Source organism: Mytilus trossulus, chromosome 9 (genome assembly GCF_036588685.1).
Source record: "Mytilus trossulus isolate FHL-02 chromosome 9, PNRI_Mtr1.1.1.hap1, whole genome shotgun sequence".
Taxonomy (NCBI): Eukaryota; Metazoa; Mollusca; class Bivalvia; order Mytilida; family Mytilidae; genus Mytilus; species Mytilus trossulus.
Window position 1 is genome coordinate 62,832,415 of NC_086381.1, and position 23,054 is coordinate 62,855,468.

Genomic DNA, 23,054 nt, shown 5'->3' on the forward strand with positions numbered 1-23,054 from the left:
AAACGTATAAAGAGAAAGCACAGGGAGCTCAATTGACTCATTGCAGAACCCCGAATCTCCGATAAGCGTGTTATTGCCGAATTAAAATAAAATGAAGTCATGCAAACTCTTTGGAGACAACCTCGCTACAAACTTAAAACTATTATTTAAAATTGCCAATCGCAAACATAGCTACTAAAGTAAAACTATACGGATTAATACACAATATTTACTATGTTTGTATTATTTTGACATTGTATCGGTCTTTTAATCTGTCTTATTCTGACGCGTATTTGGACTCGAGTTGGAGTCGTTCACCTATTGTGAGCACTAATACGAGATACATATTTCTCGATAACCTTTCACTTAAAAAATACCAGTATCTGTCGGTAAATTTCACCCTTTATAAAGTTATCTATTTTATTATCATTATATTTACCTCTGTGTCTTTCTTATTTTGTTCGGCCAGTTCTTGCTGCATTGCTCCTGTGTTTGTCTTATTTTGTTCGCTCAGTTCTTGCTGAATTGCTCCTATGTTTGTCTTATTTTGTTCGCCCAGTTCTTGTTGTATTTCTCCTGTGTTTGTCTGATTTTGTTCGCCAAGTTCTTGCTGAATTGCTCCTGTTTTTATCTGATTTTGTTCGCTCAGTTCTTGCTGAATTGCTCCTATGTTTATCTTATCTTGTTCGCTCAGTTCTTGCTGAATTGCTCCTGTTTTTATCTTATTTTGTTCGCTCAGTTCTTGTTGTATTTCTCCTGTGTTTGTCTGATTTTGTTCGCTCGGTTCTTGCTGAATTGCTCCAATGTTTGTCTTATTTTGTTCGCCAAGTTCTTGTTGTATTTCTACTGTGTTTGTCTTATTTTGTTCGCTCAGTTCTTTTTTTATATGAAGTAGTCCAATATGATTTGAATTCAATTTTACAGTTCAAAATAAATATGACCAGTTTTCTTGAATGCTAATTTTCATTATTAACAAAATAAAAAATGTGTACTGATCTTCAACTGTTAAAACTCATACCTTGAAATGCAGTAAGATAAATCTCAAATGCAAAGTTAAACACGTTGTTCTCTCAACGATAACTTTTCAGCTAAATAAGCAATTTCGTTCATTTGTACTATCTATATTTGGTTATACGCTTTATATACTCGGTGAAAGAATCGGCAATCATGCATCACTCCTCTCCTTAGAATTTATTTCTGAGAAATCAACAAAAAAGAACGTCATAAAATGTTTCGTGGAAATGTATGGCGGACGTATATTAGGATTTATTTTTAAAGATAGAAATCAAAAGACATTTCCCGCATGTATAATTAGATATGTTTATGGTGTATTATACTGAATGCAATAACCACAAATGTATTATGAATACTTTAAATTTTGATATATACAATACAAGCACGATAATAATTAAGTTTAGGTCTTCTGTCAGACGTCTTTGTATTTGATAAGTCTTTTTTTCAATGATGAGTTATAATTATTAACAAATCTTTCAAGATTTATCAGAGAAAAATAAACAAAGCATACAGCTTATCTACAAAATGAAAAAAACACCCAACATTTTGTTTAAACTCTCTACCCAGCAAAAGAACCGGTGGATTGAAGTATTCACATATCAAAATACATCGAATGTTTGTTTTATCATATCAAGTTTTATAATGCATTTTCAATAATGATTTTTATCTTCTTGAAATCTTTTAATATTTATTTCTGTAATGCATTTTCAATAATGATTTTTATCTTCTTGAAATCTTATAATATTTATTTCTGTAATGCATTTTCAATACTGATTTTTTTTATCATGTAAAATTATGTAATTCTATAATGATTTTATATTTTTGCATTTTTATAATATCTAATTCTACATTGCATTTTAAATAATGCTTTTTTAAAGCCAAAAATGTTGATTGACCCTTTATAAATGTTAAATAGCAAGTACTGTAAATATTTTACTAACACTATAAACATAACAGTACATCGTGTAGTAAAGTCCAAATCAGAAAGTTGAAAGTTGATATCCCTTGATAGCATATGATTTTGTCAGCTTTTTAAAAGATTCTCCTTCTTTTAAATTTGCATTGGAATTCGGTTTTTTGTTTTTTAATTTTTGAAAATTAAATAAACATGAATAGTTACCAACAAACTATTAATAATGCGAGTTTTTGAATAGTTCAAAATACAACATTTTTTTTATATATGTACGGTATTAACCAGTTGTGTTTTGTGTTGGATAATAATTAAAAAATCACGACCTTGAATATAATCAAATCTGTAATTGCTAGGGTCTCGTATTGTATAGAAAGTCTTAACATAGGGAATCATGCTTCTAGTGGTAATTTTATTTATTCATTGTTATATATGGTATAGAAATTTTTAAAAAAGTATATCCCATCACGATCATATCTATTTGGTACGTCAAGTGTGCGTGTAAGTTAACGATCTACTTATATTTCAAGCATGTTGAATTTTGTTTAAAAAGATAGTTATTGATATATTTAAAGAAAATATATATATGAAGATAACACAACATAATTTTTGAAAAAGAATTCGTTTAAATATTCTGTAAAGATTTATTGATTAAAAGGAATTGATGACTTAAGCTAAAGGAATATTATCATGATAGTTTAAATGATTGACATATATGCTGCAATACGTTCATTATGATCTATTAGTATTTCATCAAATTACACATTTTATAAAGATCTGAAGAAGCAGGGTTATAGACACAAGTATATTCTGTATAAAGTCAGAACTCTCAAGCTACAATGGAGGAGTGAAAAGAAGTACATGAAGCTAATTATGATGCTATAAGGGAATAAATCTTTCTCAGTACAGATCTGCGTATTTCAAATCAGAAGCTGTATATATAAGGATAAAAAAAAATGCATAACTTTAGGATAACATTGATTTTAATTTACTACATGATAGTTTAATGTTCAGTGCATCTTACAACTATGATAAATGATTGACATACACCATGTCAACAAAACTTATTTTAAATGTACAAGGTTTTGATTCATTTCTTATCTGTAATAAGCTTTGACATGGCTAATACTAATTGCAGTGTTTTCAATCAGAGATTTGTGTCTTTTGTTTTATTATTTTTTTACTCATTTTGATTGGTCGCTTTTATCTGCTTGTATAAGCCACATATGGAATTGTTTATTCTTATGTGTAGCACTCAAAATCTTTTTAATCCCAATCATATTCTTCATTGTTCTATCTCATGTTAACAGGTGCCAGTGGTTTAGTGATTGGCGTTGATAATTGTTTAAAATCAAGATCGCTTTTATAATCAGATAATACATTATTTTCGTGACTATTGGATTTTTACGAGAAGAGTTACGCTAAGGTCGCTTAAATGCTGAAAATAAGTCAGGAAATTGATTCCTGGAAGCAATCAAATAAAACAAAAGTGATGTTCGTCTCAATATGGACAAATTAAAGAATTTTCGTAAGAAAAAACGTATATGAACATAAATTTGATAATGCAAACTGTCCATTTGGTTATAACCAAATTTGTATAGGGATTTTCTTTTAATTTGAGGTTTCATATGACTTTAAATTGAAAAATTCGTTTATGACAACTCTCAAATGTTGTTAACGTAGTAGTATTTTATAGATATAAAAGTTATCGCTATTCAAATGAAATTTACAAAAAAATGAGAATGAGACTGTCATTGACAGAGATAATCCAAGTACTCAATGCTTCTTCGACTCCAAATCAGTCAATGAAAAAAATTGGCAACGAAACACAATCAATAAATGTACAGATCACACTACTCTTCTGCTGTCTCAAATAATCAAATATCATAGTTAAGTTAAGCTATGGTGCTCGCATTACAAAAAGAGGCACCCATAGGCAAAATGAAACAATCTTGATAAACACGAGACGTTATAAATTACCATTAAACAAATTAAGAAGGTCAACACTCTTTACTTAATATAAGATAATCAGTTTAAATGCCTTCTTACTTTGTTTATCAGGTCCTGCTTTGATTTTCTATACATTCTGTCTCCAAACAAGAACAGTTGATCATTTTTAGTTTTCGTCATACGTATACATGTTTGTCCTCAATGCTCTTCAATTTTGTTCTTTAATTGACCATTTTAACAAAAAATTGAGATGGGAAATGGAAAATAGGTCAAAGAGAAAAATAACCCGACCATAACAAAACAGACAACAGCCGAAGTCCACCAATGGGTCTTCAATGAAGCGAAACTCCCGCATCTGGTAGTGTACTTTATTTGACTTCTAAACCGATATGTATACAAGTTCAGTACTAAACCCCGAATTATACACAAGAATCTAAAAAAATATCATACAAGACTTAGAAAGGCCATAGGCTCCTGACTTAGGACATGCGCAAAGTTACGGCGGGGTTAAACAATTTTTTGAAATCTCAACCCTCCCCCTAAACATATAGCAAATGTAGAAAAAAATTCACGCACAACAATACGCACAGTAAACATTCAGATTAGGAAAAGTCCGAGCTCGATGTCAGAATAGGAAACAAAAGAAAAAAACAAAATGACAATAATGCATAAATAACAACAGATTACTAGCAGTTACTGACATGTCACCCTCAGACCTCAATTACACTGATTGAACAATTATTTCTTCATAATATGAATATCAGGCACAATTTCTTCTGTTAGAACATAAGTATAACACCATCATGAAATAGATGATAAAACAATAGCCGGTGTTATGCCCTTAATCAGTTTTTATAAATGTGTGTAATTCCGATGCCAAATACCGGGCGTATGACATTTGCGCCCATTTTGAAAATATACATTTTTTCATTTGCGCCGATTTTATATTTTCTCCTAATTAGATTTACAGTTAAGTTATTACATGTACTGTACTATACTATTGGTAAAATCTGGTTATAAATCTTATTAATTTATGTTAATTTTGATTCATATTGTTCTGGAACTTCGTTGTAACATGATAGACATATTGCACACTGAAACGAGCTGAAGAGTCAATTATTGAGTCATCGAGGGCCATACATATCGGAAGGTCAGTGTCATTAAACATCGTAATGTTCAACATATCTTAATTATTAATGTACCATAAAATCGTGTAAAGCCAGAATCACAACGGATTCCATAGCCAAAACACAGAACGAGCATAACTATTTGGCAGATTTCCAGAAGACAGAGGCTAACTGAGAACTACGGGTACGGTCAAGGAAAAAGTCTGTAGATGTTTCTTGTAGGACTTCTTCCACCTCCCCGTGATGAGCAAGGGACAACAGTTGTATACATGTTATGATTGATAATTCATAAAATTTGTACAAGTAGCTAACGTAAGAGGTCTATAACGATAAATGAAAAATAACATGACTTGGATTGAGAGTTCTCTCATTGGCACTCACATCTTCTTATATTTATTCACCTGTAATTTACCTGTAAAACAAATCGGCGCAAATGAAAGAAAAAAAACGGCGCAAATGAAAGAAAAAATCGGCGCAAATGCAAAACGCCGCAAATACCCCATAGTTGAATCAATATTAATGCCATCATGACCTGAAACATAGAACATCTGCCACTTATGATCAATTACAAATAATACACATGTGAATATAATAAACAAAGTATGAGGGTCTCCAAGGAGTTCAATAAATAAATATTATAGGGTTATTGCATTAATATTGGGGAACATTGTCCTGAGTAGAATTTGATATTGCACGATCTTGTGAGTGCAATATATGTTCTACGAGGGACAATATTCCCCAATGATCATGCAATAAACCTTTTATTGTATAGCAATATAATATTTGAAAGTAAAAACTGGTTTAAACTAAGATTTTGTCGTTGATGACGTCACGAATTTTGAAGATTTATTGTACTAGTGCAATATTCGAATTTATTGCACGCTAACTTTTAGTTACTTTCTATGAGAAATATTATATTGCTATACAATAATATGCAATCTTTAACGACCTTATAACGGTATCGTAACTTTATTCTTCTTAGTAAGGACTGTTTAAAGGTTTTGTATTCTTTTGAGAAGCATGCTGACTTTTTGTGTGTTTGTAAAGGATATTAACATAACAAATTGATGAATTATATTTACGAAATATTTCCTCATAACAATGATAACATTTAGCAAATGTTTAAAGTAGTTTTAGATATTTATAACGCTGGTGTAATATATATTTTTTCAGTAATACATAAAGGAGTAGGTCCGGTAAGACCCTTTTTGGTCCCAAAATATTACAGTTTTACAAAATTGTAAAAAATGTAAACTTTAAGTTATTTATTGGACAGTTGAATGCTGCTTCTGCTACATAAATATGGGCTGTTTTTGACAATACAATGCACATATATCGGGTTGTAGCACCATGAAGTCATGCTAAATTACTGAAATCTTCAAAATTCTATCATTTTAGTTAAATTTTAGACAGTTTCCATGTAAAACGAAAGTGGCCGCATTCGTGTTCATCCTTAATATTGAAAGGTAAATTGTATTTATGATAATACATAACATATCTAAAGGTTGTGGATGAACACACATGCGGCCACTTTCATTTTTGACAAAAAAACATCTGAAAAGTGACGTTTTTCGGCATATTTGACAGATTTTTCATATTTCAGCTTGGATCGGATCGTTTTTAATGACTAAATCAGTTAAAATCTTTCACAAAAACTAATTGAATCAAGTGAAAAAGACAGGACCTATTTTTTTCTCGCTAAAGTATAAGACGTTGTCTGTAGAACCGTCACTGATGAGTCTTTTGTAGACGAAACGCGCATCTGGCGTAATTACAAAATTGAATCCATGTATCTGTGATGAATTTATTTATGAATGCCTGTGACAGTCTTTGAAGAGATTGAAAGTATTTATTTATATCAACTTTTTATTCGAATAATGTCAGTAAAGGTGTCAGCATTTAAATATAGAGGTCTGTGAAAGAGATGGACAGTCACACGGTTGAACAATACAGTAAGCAAGCGACTCCAGATGTGGTATTGTAATGTCATTACCACTGATATAAGTCTCTTAATGACTAAATAAACTAAAGGTTGCCTTACGGCTTCTTAAATGTGATCATTAACTAGCCCGAAATGGTATTGTATAAGGAGCAACAGGTATCGAAACGACCAGTATAAAACAATTCTAACGAGAAATGTAACGGACATACAATAAATAATTTCAAAACAGAAAACCAAACATCCTCCACTGAACATATGACGTTGGTGTATGCACCTAAGAACATTATGACACGAAACGTGTAGCATCGGCTGACGTTGCGTAGAAGCATAGTATATATTAGTCCACCGAATGATTAGTGTGAAACTTTTCAAAAGAGAAAGACAATGGCATGATTTATAATCAAAACTTGAAACAAAAAACTAAAAAGATTGGAAAACACCAAATAACAAAAACAAACAACATTGCTTGGGACTCTTTTCCGTTCCATCACACAATCGCAAATAAGTATGCTATACATCATTACACTTCAGCTTGACATATCATAACACTTTAGTGTGTAATCTTATTGTGCTTAAAAAGCAAACAACCATTACACTTTAGCGGTTTTTTAATTCTATAAACCTCATTAAATAACTGGCAATACCTCACGCAGTTGATCACAGATGAATATATTCTTTCAAGTCCTTTTTGACATATAAAATTTATCGCATATTGCATTAGCCATTCATTTCTATTAACGTTGTGCGTTCCGAATGAAGTTCCTTCTTAAACAGTACTTCGTTTGTATAAAAATATAAAATGAAATTGATTTTGAAAATATCAACATGATAAATGAGCTAAAATTAAAAAAGGGGGAAAAACTGTAACAATAATATATTTACACAGCCAAAAAAGTGTAGCTTTTCTTTTTTTTCTCGTTTCTACCATGTTATATATATATCTTTTTAATATCATTGATATAATCTTTAGTTCTAACTTTCATCTAAAACAATCATTACCTTAATCCAATCAAATATGCTTGGGATGTAACGCATTCTTGTGAATCAAGGTGATTTCAAAAATTTACAAGAACTTGAAAATGCACTGATCAGGGAATGGAATGCAATTCCACAACGGAAAATTCGATAGATACTCAATGGCATGCGAAAGCGCTGCAAATCTGTCAGCGATGCATGATATTGATTTTAATTACTCTTTACCTATTTACACATTTTGACGTTTCATGAGATCCACGCAAAAAAGTTCATGTTGAATTTGAGTGATAAACATTCATGTTGCGTCTGACTTCTATTTTATTTTCAAGAAAATCATATTTTGTTTTATTACTTTTTGTAATAAAATGTAATTCCACAATTTTGTTGCTTAACCTTCTTGGATCAGTTTATATATACTGATCCAAGAAGGTTATTATATATATATGTTAAAGTAAACAGGTGAAATCATGAATTACATGTAATAACTGAAATTTAGGAATTACATGTAATTCCTGATGCACTTAGTAAATACAAGTAATTCCTAAAACGGCCCAGTAATTACCAGTAATTACTATTTTTAAAATTGATTTTTTACACCTAATTACTAACTATTAGAACAATGTTGTGTTATGGCCAACTGATCAAAAGTTATGGTAGTACTAACTAAAAAATCAATGAGTACTCCGAAAAAGTGATCAGCATAAAATGAACATTTTCGCTATAGGCGCATAAGCTACATGTACGAGATTAGAATACAAATACGTTTTTTTTGTTGTTGATAACTCTTTAATAAAAATGATATAGAGGAATTATATTTCATCTTCAGCAGCCTATCTGTTCCTATTTTAATATAAAAACATAAGCTGAGAAACATGGTTGATTAGTTGTGCACTTGCAAGTTAATAATTGGACCTCATTGCATACATATTCATTTGACCTTCAATTCAACCCCTAGCTGGAGATGGGTTACCGATGTATTCAGCTATCAAAATTGTAAGGGTTTTGCAGAACTCAGTGTCTCGAATACATATGCTGTGAGTATCTTTTGACTAGTTATGTACGATACTTCTGTAAAAATTCAGGATGGTTTATGAAATCTAATAAATGTTTTTAAAAAATTAAATTGAGAGTGTATGTTTTGTAAGCAGAAAAAATAGTCCGTTTATAAGTAATATATGAATAAGGATATTTTTTTCCAAACTTCACTTCAGGATATTATCTTATAATCATAAACAAGCTTCTGTCCAAGTTTGGCAGGAATCAAGGATATTTTGAAAAAGTTATTAAAATTAAAAAAAACTTAAGCCACAGTTAAGTGTTAGCTGGCATAAAAAATAATGCAATTTATAAGTAAAATACGGAAAAACTTATTTTATTTTACAAAATTTACTTCTTGAAATTTATCTTTTGATCATAAACAAGCTTCTGTTCAACATGTTCAAGTTTGGTAAAAATCCAGGATAATTCAAGAAAGTTATTAAAATAAACCAAAAAAAAACCACAAAGAGAATAGTTGTGGACGCTGCTGGTGACGGAATTAAGGTTCACTATGTCTTGTTTTTGCGACATTAGTCGCAGGCTCAACATGCTCAAAGAAATGGAAAAGAATGTCAACGTTGAAAGTAAAAGAAAAGGAATGGACAATTTAGTTGACTTATTCAATCTACAAAAATATCATTCTTTTACAGGTAGAAACGATGATAACATTTTGTCGCTGGCTGGTATTTCAGCTTCAGTTTGGAGGTCTTGAAAAACTCATAAAAAAGAAAGACACAGACATATGAACATATGAAAATATGACTCTTAACGCCATCAATTTGTTTTAATTTGTGAAGAATGCAAGCTTTATTGCAAATGGTTGATAAAAAGAGGTCATTGTTAAACCTATGTTTAAAAGCAATTCTTGTCATTTGCCAAGTTGATATGCCAAGTATGCCTGATGGAGATTTTAATTATAAAGTTATGAGATTTGTAAGAATTATCAAGCTCATTTAACCAAATTTGGCATAATCTAATGTCTGTCTTAAAAAAGAGCTGACTAAGTTGTCGATAAACTTCTCAAAAATGTATTTGTCAACTTTTGATTGATATTATTGTCTTGTATGCTCAAAGAGTGTTTACAGATTTTCAAAACTTATAAAACAACATTTTCCAGTTTCAATTCACTAACACTTAAGAGTATGCACTTTGGATGTGCCTCATAATCCTTAATCCTTAAGTAAGCTCTAAACATCCCTACCCTTTACTTTCTTATTTGATATATTGAATTATGTATTTTGACAAACATATTAAGTTAGTAAATAGCTGTAAAAATGACAAAAAAATCAGTAAATACCAGTTATCACTGAATCAACTAGTAAATACATGTTATTACTAAAATTGATTAGTAATTATAATTATTAACTGCCAGTGGAATATGTGATATAGATACAATGGATAAGCGTTGATTCCTGAAATAGAAATCATGAGCCCGTAGGGCGAATGGTTTGTTTTTCATGAATCAACGCTTATCCATTGTATCTATCACTTAGACTATTGTGATAATATCTATTCAAAATTAAAGCCTATTCTTAATTAGAAGGTATTGTAAGTGAGTTTAAATAACCATGATATCGTGGCAAACGATGCATTACAATAAATTATATATTACAATTAAATGGTTAAAACGATACAAAAACATGTTGAACACACTACGCCCGCCCTTAAAGATTTTCATTTATCAGGCATCTGAACATTTTTGACAAAAAAAGACATATTTTATCTTATTTTTAATAAGATTGAGAATGAAAATGGGGAATATGTCAAAGCCGGGGACAACAACTTGACAGGAAACATATACATAGCATATATTTAAAGCATGTGTTCGAAATTTCGATTTCGATACGATTTTCTAGCATATTAGTTTCCGAATAAACAGATGAAATCATACTGTAGTGGTTTATAAAACAAAAAATGAACACCTAGAATGTAAACATTCTTATTTCAAACATGTGGAATAGCTAACAATGATCCGATTATAAACGAAGAAACTCGCTTTTATTAAACAAAATATCCACAATAACTTAAAGAAACAAGAAACAAAACAGGAAAACTAGAGAATAGAGGCAACAAAAACAAAATACAAGGATTCGAACCTAAACCGCCAATTCATTAAGCATAGCCATGAAACCGCGCGGCTACCAACTCATATACTACGATTGCCTATTATTGTATATATAAAGGTTCAAACCATGTGTGTCCGTTGTATGTCAAAGATTCATTTATATATATATAAGTTAGACAATTAAATCGTAACCAATTGGTAGCCGAGAGGTTTCGTCGATATTTTGATATTAATAACACTTAAGCGAAATCATGGACGGGTTCGATTCCCAGTGCAGGCATATAGAAATTACAAAAATTAAAGGTAAATTTTTAAAATAATTCCGTTAGTGAACAGAAATCAGTAATTTGGCCATTCAAACTTAATGAAATTAGTCACACAAAGAACACAATTGAGTCCATTTCAGCGACGGATTTATAAAGCGTTGATTCTGAAAAAAGAATCCACGGTAAATGAATAGGCTGACGTCATCACAATGGTTTAATAAGTAATTACGTGTTATTCCTAATTTCATCTATTTACTGTAACATATATATGTATCAGCCTTAAGAAAAGAAATAAATCATTATGATAAAAAATAAATCTGGATGAATTAAAACAAAATTATACAATAGATTAAGTTTTCGTTTAATGCTAGTGGAGCTGCTAGATGTTAGTCCGCAATTGTTATATTGCGCTGTTGTCGGTTTATTATTTTCCTGTCTTTCGTTTTTGATATGTACTTTGTCAATAGAGTGTCTATATGATATTTTTGTTACTATTGTTTAAGAGTAAGAATAACAATGAAACAACTCTTCATAAGAAACCAAAAGGACAAACGTTTGACGTATTTCAGATTTCGACTTTGCTTATTGAGAAGGAACTTGGTGATTTGAACTTCCATAGTAGTTCTGAAGTGTTTGATATTTTACTTTTTGCTTGTTTTAGACCTTAACATGGAAGTGTGTGTTTCGGTTTTTGGAAATTATAAATATCCAACACATATTCAAATAATATTGACAGTGGAAATTGGAAATATGTCAACTGTCCGACCATAGAGCGGAAAAGTTCGAAGGCAACTAATAGGTCTTCAATAAAGCGAGAAAATCCCTCATGTATTGAAAAAAATTATCATGAAATATAAAAAAAAATGGATTTATTAAGTTAAAGCACGTGATACAAAATATCCAACCAAAATATATCACAGTCAAGTAAATGTAATATCTATACAGTTGTGATATTTAATATATATATATAAAAATATATGTCATATATTAATGATGTAAATTGTATATTATGAAAGGAGGCACACGACACAATCAAAAGTCATTAGTAAAAACAAACACCTAAATAATTATAAATAAAACGACATTTAACAAAACAATTTTCTTGTGTATAGGTTTTTGATTTTGTTTCTAAAATACCGCATATCGAAAGACATAGCCTTAAAACTATTTACATCAAAAATTAGAATGTAAACAATATAATTGTTAAAGATTCACATAAAATTAATGCGTTGTGTTATAGCATAACTGTTAACAATTATAGTTATTTCCCTTATACTATATCATTTCAGTATATTTCTTGTAATTATCTCAAAATCACGTTTTTATATTACACACATGACTTTCGATGTTCCAAAAATATGACCACATGAAAATATAATGACCGTAATTCTATTGAAAACAAGACAGAGTTTTTCCTACTATATTAAATTATCATACTATCACAATGTTTTCTTTGGAACAGGAATAAGATTCAAAAATTTCATATTTTACTACATATTCTGGTAAAACACAAAAAATAATACAAAACTTACTATTATACAGACACATATTATGTTTGCAGACTAATTTCAGAAAGTCGATAAGAAATATTAATAAGTATGAATGCTTTCTCTTGTTTTAAATGTGTACCAAAAAATAGACCGAGGGTTATCTTTTTAAAACCATTTGCAATAATATAGTTTTGTGTTTAGAACTTGTAAATTTGGTTATAGAAATAAAAAGAAATATCATTATTTTTAGTGTAATCAGCTATACAGGGAAATAGGTATGCAAATTTCATACGTTTTTGCAATTGAGTTGCTTTATATCGTAGTGTATTATCGATTTCAAAATTTTTATAAATCTGATGTTGGTATTAAAATCACATATCCTTGACTAAAAACACAATATGCAATGCTATATCAGGCTAGACTAATAATGGTTCACACGGACTGTATAGTGAAGAAACACAATACATAACTATACAGTTAATTTAACTTTAGTTGTTTCAACTGTTCTCGTGCTGGTACTTGTGAACTGTTGCGTAGTTGAATGCAAATCAGTATCAATCACAGTGGTATCAATGTGTTCGAAAGCGAATCGGAAATCGGACATTGATTGAATATCTTTCATCCCTAACTGTTCTCGGATTGTTTGGTAGAAAGTAGTCGGACACTGAAAAGCAAAATACAAAAATTATGAGTTTCTTTAATTCTTACTCGTGTCCTTGTATACATTAGAATAAACACCGGTTTTTATGTGTTGAAAAAAGTAAAATCACAAAAATACTGAACTCAGAGGAAAATCAATTTGGAAAGTCCATAATTATATGTGTTGAAAAGATATCAACCGTGAACCTGCATGATTTTGTGCCGACAAACATTATCTTACAAGACGCAATATGTTTTATAATCTTATCAAAATGAAGAACAGAAACATATACATGGCATTATCGCTATTTTGTGAATTTTTCCTTTTATCTGTTTTTGTCATAATTTTCATATCATGCTTCTCGCTTGAGATGGAAAAATTATCGCTAGAAACTAAGGAGGCCACGTGGCGTTGCTTACGAAATTGACATTGAAATTGACAACGTCGTCATAGGTAAAATAGCGATAAGCAGATTATCATTGATCATCTCAACTCTATTGCTTTTCTCACTTTCGCTGTACCAGCTCAAGCGAGAAAACCAATCTCGTTGAGATAATCAACGATAATCTATAATTAGTATACGGTACCCATTACTTAATTGAAATTGAATTGTTGTAAAATTGCTTTTCTTTTCTATTAAGCTTTTTTTTGTGTACACAGAAAACAGATAACCAAATGTCTCCTTATATGTCAGGAAACCATTGCTTACAGGTGCATCTATGATATTGTCGGTTCAACATATGTGCTTGATGTTTGGTAGTGTTTTTTATTTTTGGTAAAAATAAACTAACCTCGTTGACAAGGAGCTTGAGAAATGCAATGTCTTTTCCTCTTAAAGTCTTCAGCTGTCTTCTGAAGTAAAAGAAGGGTTCATGCATTTAAATGTACTTAATGTATGAATGAAGGCACATACATAAACAATGCAATGAGATTTGCCAATGCTTATACAACTGCATACCAAGTACCGTTGACTTATCATTAGTAGTTCCCTTTAATAAACCTCAACACAAACTAATACATGTAAACTAAGCAAAATTACAAAATCAATAAACTATAACTGAGTGGTCAGGTTCAACTAATCTCCATTATTAAGAGATGTGCCAATGCTAATACGGGGCCGAACAATCTCAATGAAAATGAGAAAGCCAATGCTTAAACATCTGCATACTAATTATAATTAACCTACCACTAGTGGTTCCCTATTATCTAACCTGTTCACAACCTTATACTAAAACTAAGCAAAATGTTAAAAGTCCGTAGACCATAAATGAGGGATGAAGCCAAGTGATCTCCATGGAAACGAAATCTGTCAATGCTTATACAACAACTGCATACCAATGATCATTAACGTACCACTAGTTGTTTACCATAAACTGACCTAATTACAAACTAAAACATGAAAAATAAGTTTCATAGTCGATAAACCATAACTGAGGGGGTGGGGTTAAACAATCTCCATGGTAATGAAATGTTCCAATACTTATACAACTGCATACCAATTATATTTGGCTTACCCTAGTGGTTCACCATAAAACTGACCTAATCACAAACGAATACATGAAAAATAAGCAAATGTTTTAGAGTCAATAGATCATAACTGAGGGTTTGGGGTCAAATAATCTCCATGGTAATGAAATGTGCCAATATTTATACAACTGCATACTTAATATCGTTGGCTTACCACTAGTGGTTCACCATAAACTTGACCTAATTACAAACTAATATTTTGTTGACATCGCCTCCACCGCCGACGACGGCACCGGAAAGAGCATACCTAATTCTTGCTTTTTGACTCCGTCAAGCGAGACAAACACTACATTTTTATATATGACAACATTTGAAATCTTTGCAGAATGCTAATAGATTTCGATAGAGTTAACCAACATTACCGTCAACCAATATTGAAACCAGATATGTGTTTTGTATAAAAAAAAACATCTTTTCAATAAAAATATGATGACATTGTATTAACTTCTATTAATTCATATAGTTTTACGCTATTTTTGAATATATCTATATTACTTGTATTAAAAATATTTGATGAGCATGAGCATTTTTTTAAATTCATATTTACAATGAAACCCCGGATCAAAATCAGTTACGAAATGTGATTAAGAAAAAAAATGAACAGAATACATACTGCGTAGATAGAAACATATCTTTCCGAAGAATCTTGTTGTTAAGCCAATCCTCTACTTGAGAAAGTGTCCAATTCATGGCACTGTCAATTCCATTTGTCAAGTTTACCTTTGAGTTTTTACCTGACATACCAGGTTGCGGTTTTGGCAAAGCTGGCTGTAACAATAGAAAGGATATGTGTGAACGAACCAGTTGCGCATGGTAAAAGTCATGCGAAAAATACAGATCGGGATATTCAATGAAAGCAAACTGAAAATACTAGGACATAACAAAAAAGACAAACAGTATTATGCAAAAAACAGCATGAGACACCAAAGATTGAGCAACATGAATCCCCCCCCCAAAAAAAACCCCAAATAAATAAATAAATAAAAATAACAAACAACCGAGGGTGATCTCAGGTGCTGAAGGCTGTAAAAGGGTAAGCAAATCCTGGTCCACATGTTTCCCTCGTAATATTGAAAATAGTAGATTCTGTGAAATTCACTAACCTTGAAAAAATCAAATCAGGTAAAAACGAATGATACGCTTAGCAGGGGCATCATTTTTCTGCTTGTAAACAACGAATCTTATTCGAACGTTTATCAAAAGTTTTCTGTTTAAGACAACAATTGTTTTAATACCCTTTGGAATGTCTGCTGAAATATCAATCCATCACACTTAGCGAATATGATGTCATTCAAAAAGTCCAGCATAGTAATGTTATCATCATCTTGTGTGTTTTCATCATCTTGTGTGTTTTCATTGCTGGAATCTGTGGGTTTTTTTAACAGAGTGAAGTATTATATGACCCCAAAACAAGGGACTTTAATCAGCACTTTATGTTCATGCTATTATCAGAGAGAGAAATCACTTTATCGACTATTAAGTCGATCTTTCAATTAAAAATTGGGAACATAATTCAAAGACAGTACGTAGCATGCACGGTGTCTCTTCCTATATGAAGGTATATACATATGTGCCGCTGGAATTGATTCCTTTTTGATGTGTTAATGTATCAACGCGGTGCAATTTTACCGGGGAAATACATAGATAGGTAGTAATTGACCAATTGTGAAATATCAATAGGTCATCATTTTTCAGTTTGTTGTGCAACGATCTTCACTGAAAAACAGTTATTAAATGTATCTTATCATGTTCTTGGCTTTAAAAAAAAAAGGGAAATGATTTCCATTGCCTCGCATTTTACCTCTTTCAAAGCAAATCCAGTTTATATTTTTAAACATTAAATAGTTTTTCCATATTGCATGTACGCATGACCATAGGTTTCGTTTTCACTTTCTCAGCAAAATGAATTTTATAGACATATGTGATTCTCGTGATGGAAGTTCAGATATGCTCTCAAAATATGTGCAATTCTTAAAGAAATGTTATGAAACTGACCTCACATTCTTTGTATGGACATACTGTATTTGAAGAATTAAAGCAAGTTAGATTTATCAACAGACACAGTAACAGGAACAGCACAAAAGATAGAGAGAGACATATCGGTAGAACTGGTATCTCCTTGGTTTTACTACTGCTTTGATAAGAAGGTCGTTGTGCTATTACAACCTTCAAAATACAAAAAAAAAACACCATCGTAGTATATATATAACATGTACATGTATAATAACGACGTTTAAATTCAGTCGTCAGATATTATTTCATTTTATTACAGTATATGACAACTTTTGAAATGATAGTAAATATTCTAAGCATTCTGGGCGACTATTCATGTTGAAAAAAAAACGATAATACAAATTCAGTAATTTTCCTTTAATGACATGACCTCACTTCTACGCAAATAAGTAAAGAACATAGAAAAATATAGAATATAGAAGTCGGAGAGAAGGCATAAAACGAAAAGGAAAAGGTCTTTTTTTTAATTTTATAATAAAAAAGTGTTTTGCTTTCTCACTGTATTTCTTGTTTTGAAGGATTTAGCTTCATCTTACATACAATGAGATATCGTTTTAAAGATACATTGATTGCACTATATAATAGGAACAAATCAAGAATGAGAATTTTCTATACATATACAGATAAGAAAGGTGTCATATTAGTGATCATGAATTGATGAAAGAGAAGATTCGCTTTTGGTTACAAGTTTTCTCTTAATACTCTATAAGACCGGTTTACCAGTAACAATCTAAATATCTTTCCTTCTCCAACCCATCAATATTATCAGACCATAAACTACATGTATGATATGAAGTCGGTGTTATCTACCCTGGAATATTTGTTAAATGTTTTACTTAAAACGTTCATTTCAAAATAACCAATAAGTAAATAGAAATTTCTCAAGCGTAGTGTGTTTCAATTTGCCAAATATTTACCTCATGCTCTGATGGAATTATAGGTTTTGTCTCATCAACTACTACTCCATTCTTTCTGTTCAATTCCTGTTGTATGGCTCCGATTACTTCGTTGACTGTTTTCGCCAGTGGATCTTTTCCACTGAAGTCAAATTGCAGATTGTTACCGATTATAGGTTCTAACCAACCATCAGGCTCGTATCCACTTTCCATTTTCAATAGTATTATCTTTTTCCTAGTTTGATGCGCATATTCTGTCTCTGTTATAGTTACACACAAATATTAGTAAAACAAAAGAAGATCACATCATTTATAATGATAAAATAACTGATTTAGTCAATATGATAAGGTATGTAATGTACACAGATGTATAATCTTTGTATTTTAGTCTATTACCTTCTTTCTCAATTTGACAATATATGAAGAAAAATTATCTGTCTCCCTGTCTGTAACTAAGGGAAGCCGACGTTTTCCATTCCTGAGTGTATATTGACATGTTATTTCTTAAATAATAAGCCAAAGCTCGAAATAGTGACAAAAAATGAATAAAGATATTTTTTCCAGGTAGTGATTCATTCGGAACGTTACGCGTCTCCAGGTTAGCTCAAATGCTATTGATTGACGGCCGGAAAGTTTCAGATACAATAAAGTTTGTAGCTCTTTATTAGTTGAAAGTATATCATGTTTTTGAAGTAAATCATAATTTGAATATTCCGATTGTTTTATGAAATGTTCGTCATTATTCCATGAATGTATTTCTAAATTATAAAAGGGAAATGACTTAATTTTTATATTGATTGATATCTGGTTTTTTTTCTATATCTACAAATACATATTAACAAAAAAGTACCCGCTCTACAGTTATAACTGTTCTTGCATTTATATGAATGGCAGACAAGTACAATGTCTGCCTGATCAACAGCATCAACCATTGCCTCGACTGTGGCACCTTGGATATTATGGACATGCATCCATACACTGATACAATTCCTTTTCATACCATCATATATCTGTTTTACCATTGGTTGGTTCCCCCAATTGTGACTGATCAAAATGTGACTATTGTCATTTGCTGTTACTTTGTGTTTTTGTTCACGACCTACAATTGACATTCAGAAAAATAGTTAGTTTATTGATGGAAATAACGAACAATAAAAATGTAAAAATAAAATGCGAGACTTAAATTGCTTGAGAATATACCATCATTATTAAAACACAGTAACTTTTCAATTTAGCAATTTAAAGACAGATGTTGAATGTCACCCACGACTGTATCGTGAAGATACCTTAAATTTGCGAATAGAACATCTGTCATAAGATGATATTTCTTCTAACAGGATTGTAAAATGTATGAACACTATTATAATATATTTACATCTGTTTTGGTAGTTACTGATCGTCCATAAAGTCTTCATGCTTAGCAGCCTAACACTTTTATCTGGTGATTTAGATAATTTTTCCAATGTTGATATCAGGTTCCATTCTTTATTGTCGATCATCTCTTTCTTGTTATCAAACGATAACCCCCATATAGCATAGACGGCCTCTGTTATAAACAGAAAACAAATTACAGTTAATGGTAATCTCATGTACATGTATTGGTTCTTTTTCATGTTTTTGACATAGAATTATTCAAAATAATTGTACTAATTAAACAATATTTAATTCTTTATGAAATATTTCATCAATTATTGTTTTAAAATTTAAATTCCATTTAACATGTTTAATTACAAACTGATGATTTGGCTTATTCTGTAGTTAGTTTATTAGCACAAAGAACTACTTATAATAATATTAGGAATTTGTAATTCAATTTAAAAAAGAACATTTTTGTATTATTAAATTACCACGCTGTTCCTCTATGTTGCCATCTTCAGTAATTTTCATTAGAAGTGGAATAGCACCATGCTGTACAACCAATATTTTATTATTGTCATTTCTCCCCACTTCTTGAATAACTGTAACATATTATAATCATTATGATACATAGTAGTTTATCAATGATGATATCTTAGGTGAAGTCGTGGTTCTCAATAGAACTAAAAATTTCATACTTGTTATACGAAACTTTACAACGTATTTACACACTTTAATACAAAACTCTAGTTGAATGGTTTTGTATTAAAATCGATTACACAGAAAATAGCCGATAATTATACAGGTTTCATAATTATCATTCGGTTTATCTCGGAAGTATTAATTGCATGTCATACTTGTACATATACAATGATATAGAATAGTCCATGGAAAAATCCGTATCGCATGAAGTATCACCACGAGAAATCAATATCAGTCCCAAGGGCCGTAAATCCCGAGTGCTGATAAAGCATGCGATACAGATTATGTCATGTATTCATCTGCTTATCATATATTTCAACAAAAGCATATTCAAGATATGAAAGAGGTCAATCATTTGAATCTGAAGTGGTGGCCTGACAGTTTTTTGAATAGGCACTATTTAGATGAAAATAAATAATATAGTCGGTAATATAAAAATAGTCTATAAAATGACTGTTATATACTGTGAAAGTACTTTTATTCGTTGGGTACCATATTCGTGGTTTTCGTGGATGACTTTATCCACGAAATTAAATGTCAAACGAAATAAAACAATTATTGATCTTTTAATTCTCTTGAAAAATATTTTTGACCGATGAAACTCAGATTTTCGGTATTGATATGCTAGTATGATAAAGTGTTCATTGTATATCCTCATAGTTCTCGTACATATGGGAAATTACAATTTCATGCTGGGCTTGATTTTGATAAGATTTATTTGACAATTCAAGATACGTTTAAAGCATTTGTTTGTGTTACTGTTTTCTTTAAGTGACATGTTTATAGCCAAGTTAACACCTTTGATGGTCTTTAATCTGTTGATTACTTTATCGTGTGTTAATTAGTGTTATCAATACGATTTACAGGGGTCAATGTTTACTTTGAAATTTCCTTAATCCAGACTATTTGTAACCTTAGTTTCAAAAGGCTTTGATTTTTATTTTTTGTTGAAAAGTAAAATCGACTAAATTAAAAACCCACGAACATGTAAAGTTTGCTCAAACCACGAAAATTGATACCCACGAATTAAAGTAATTTCACAGTACATATGTCTGGTTCAGCATACTCGTTAAAATTTTGAGAATGTATGCGTACTTACTTCTAGCTATTTCCTTAAGAGAGCAGTCGTCATCAATACCAATTTCCATAACCTTCGAAATTGTCGACATTAAAGCCTTAATGATATCTGATTTGCCCCCACATTCAGATTCTTTATCCAGGTCAGCAATGGTTGCTAAGCATAAAAGTCGAATTATGCTGTTTTCTGATTCCAAATATTGTTTCATCGCTCCAATGCAATTTGCGCCTCGAACGTTTGGAACATTGTTCTCAAACATGGATATAGTATGCAATAGACGACAGAGCTTTTCAACAATATCTTCTCCCTCTTCCTTCAAGAATATGAAAACAAGTTTATATTGATGTAAGATTCCGTATTTTTGTTATAGAAAGAATGTTTAAAGTATAATTGTTTTGATATGGCAGAATACAAAATAATTTCATTAGTGATAGTTCAATGAGTTTGCATCTTTGTTTTGAGGATTTTCTTCTTATTCATCTATCTTCTTGAACTGTAGAGTGCAAATAGTTTTTTTCCCACAAAATACAACAGCAGTAGTATTTTGTAAAAGATCATTTCAAAACATTTTTCAAAACAAATATATACTACCATGAATCTTATAAATTGTAGATTTTCATTCAGCTGTGTTTTTGTCATGTCAATAGTTAAAATAAAAGTTAGTCTTTCATTTATTTAATCCCTCTTTTGGTCATTTTGTGTCATTCTTTAATTTCATGTACAGTTTTTTACATCCTTAAAACTTTGTCATATGTTGTTTTGCATTTTGGAAAGAAGTATAGATTATAACATGCTCTTTTCCATATTGGCCCTGGTATCATCCCGAGACTCCCATATCGGCTTTGATTCTTTAGCCGAGCGCCGATATGGGTCGAGGGATGATAGCAGGGACAATATGGAAAAGACATGTTATAATCTATTTATCACATATTTCAGTTTTGCAGGAAAGCGAAAAAAGTTATATTACAACAATTTAAGGATGTACCTAGGTTAGGGTTTGGGAAATTAAAAAAGTCAAGAATTTCAAATTGATACTATAAGTCAAAAGAGCATTGGTTAAGAGTAAAAATAACCAAAAATATTGTAATTGAGATATTTGATATTTAAGTTTTGGCGGGAAAAGGATGACTCGGACTTTTACCTTGTATTTACATTGGTAGAACTTGGGTCTCAAATCAAAAGAGAGAAAATCAAGTCTGCTATGATTTTGGTATATGACCTTTTATACCTTTGTATGAAGAAATAAATGGGCGTTATGGGGCAAAATATTTTACCTTAAATTGTATGGAAAAACACCAAGGAGTCTCACCTTAGTACATCCTTAGTGACACAAAACAGCACCGTCATTGTTCGCCATTGTCGTTAAGAACGCAAAGATGACACGCTATATAGAATCAGGGCAGAATATCGGTATACTCTTTTTTGACCCGGGCAATTCTGAGGTTATTGTATATGCAAAACATAAGATAATATGTGATATGCATGTTTTTTTTCTATGTAGTGAAGTGTGTACGTATATTTTGGTTTTTTTTTCTTTTTGGCTATTGCGTTGTCAGTTTAATTTTATATATAAGTTTGAACGTTCCACTGGTATCTTTCGCCCCTCTTTTTATGGTTAATATTTGACGTACAGCTCTTGTTCTAGTAGTTTCAAAATAGGAAAAAGGAGAAAAAGGAGAAAATATGCAACCAAATCTCAATTTTAGTCGATTATACATACTTATGCGTTTATTACCTTAGATGTGCTGTCATTTTCACAACGATGAAAATCTTTCCAGTCCTCTAACTCTTTAGTTGCTTTGATTAGAAAGCTTTTGTCCTGAGAAATAACTCCGCTCAGTTTTTCGCTCACCCTTGAGCAATGAACCAAAAAATCGAGCATTTTTGACAATGGTTTAATGTACTCTTTGTTAATTCTTCGATACCCAAAACCTTCTCTTGTCTCCAATATGTCAGAACATATTTTACAATAAATTTCGACTGTCTGGTACTCTTCCGAAAGCTGTATTAATTGTCTGAGCATGTTTGACTTTTCACTGGAAGATTCTGTTTTAGTGATATCGGATATACTTTCATTCAATAACAA

The 23,054-nt window shown here is 30.9% G+C and overlaps 1 protein-coding gene across 1 annotated transcript; it reads right to left on the bottom strand.

Annotated features, from left to right (window-relative positions):
* Positions 1–12,719: 12,719 nt before the first annotated feature.
* LOC134684112 (uncharacterized) lies at positions 12,720–18,925 on the bottom strand. Its single transcript, XM_063543388.1, has 6 exons — positions 18,683–18,925; positions 17,854–18,092; positions 16,919–17,089; positions 15,537–15,691; positions 14,188–14,248; positions 12,720–13,420 (listed from the first exon to the last, which is right to left on the bottom strand). The coding sequence occupies exons 1-6, from the start codon at positions 18,852–18,854 to the stop codon at positions 13,226–13,228; spliced, it is 993 nt and encodes a 330-aa protein (XP_063399458.1). The 5' UTR covers positions 18,855–18,925; the 3' UTR covers positions 12,720–13,225.
* Between the last annotated feature and the right edge of the window lie 4,129 nt (positions 18,926–23,054).

Excerpts from the sequence above, each read along its gene's own strand:
- LOC134684112 (XM_063543388.1), bottom strand. The coding sequence starts at position 18,854 with ATGGTAAAACAGATATATGATGGTATGAAAAGGAATTGTATCAGTGTA. Across the intron at positions 17,090-17,853 it reads TAATTCCATCAGAGCATGAG|GTTGTAATAGCACAACGACC; the intron begins GTAAATATTTGG and ends TGTATTTTGAAG. Across the intron at positions 15,692-16,918 it reads GTCCATACAAAGAATGTGAG|CCAGCTTTGCCAAAACCGCA; the intron begins GTCAGTTTCATA and ends CTATTGTTACAG.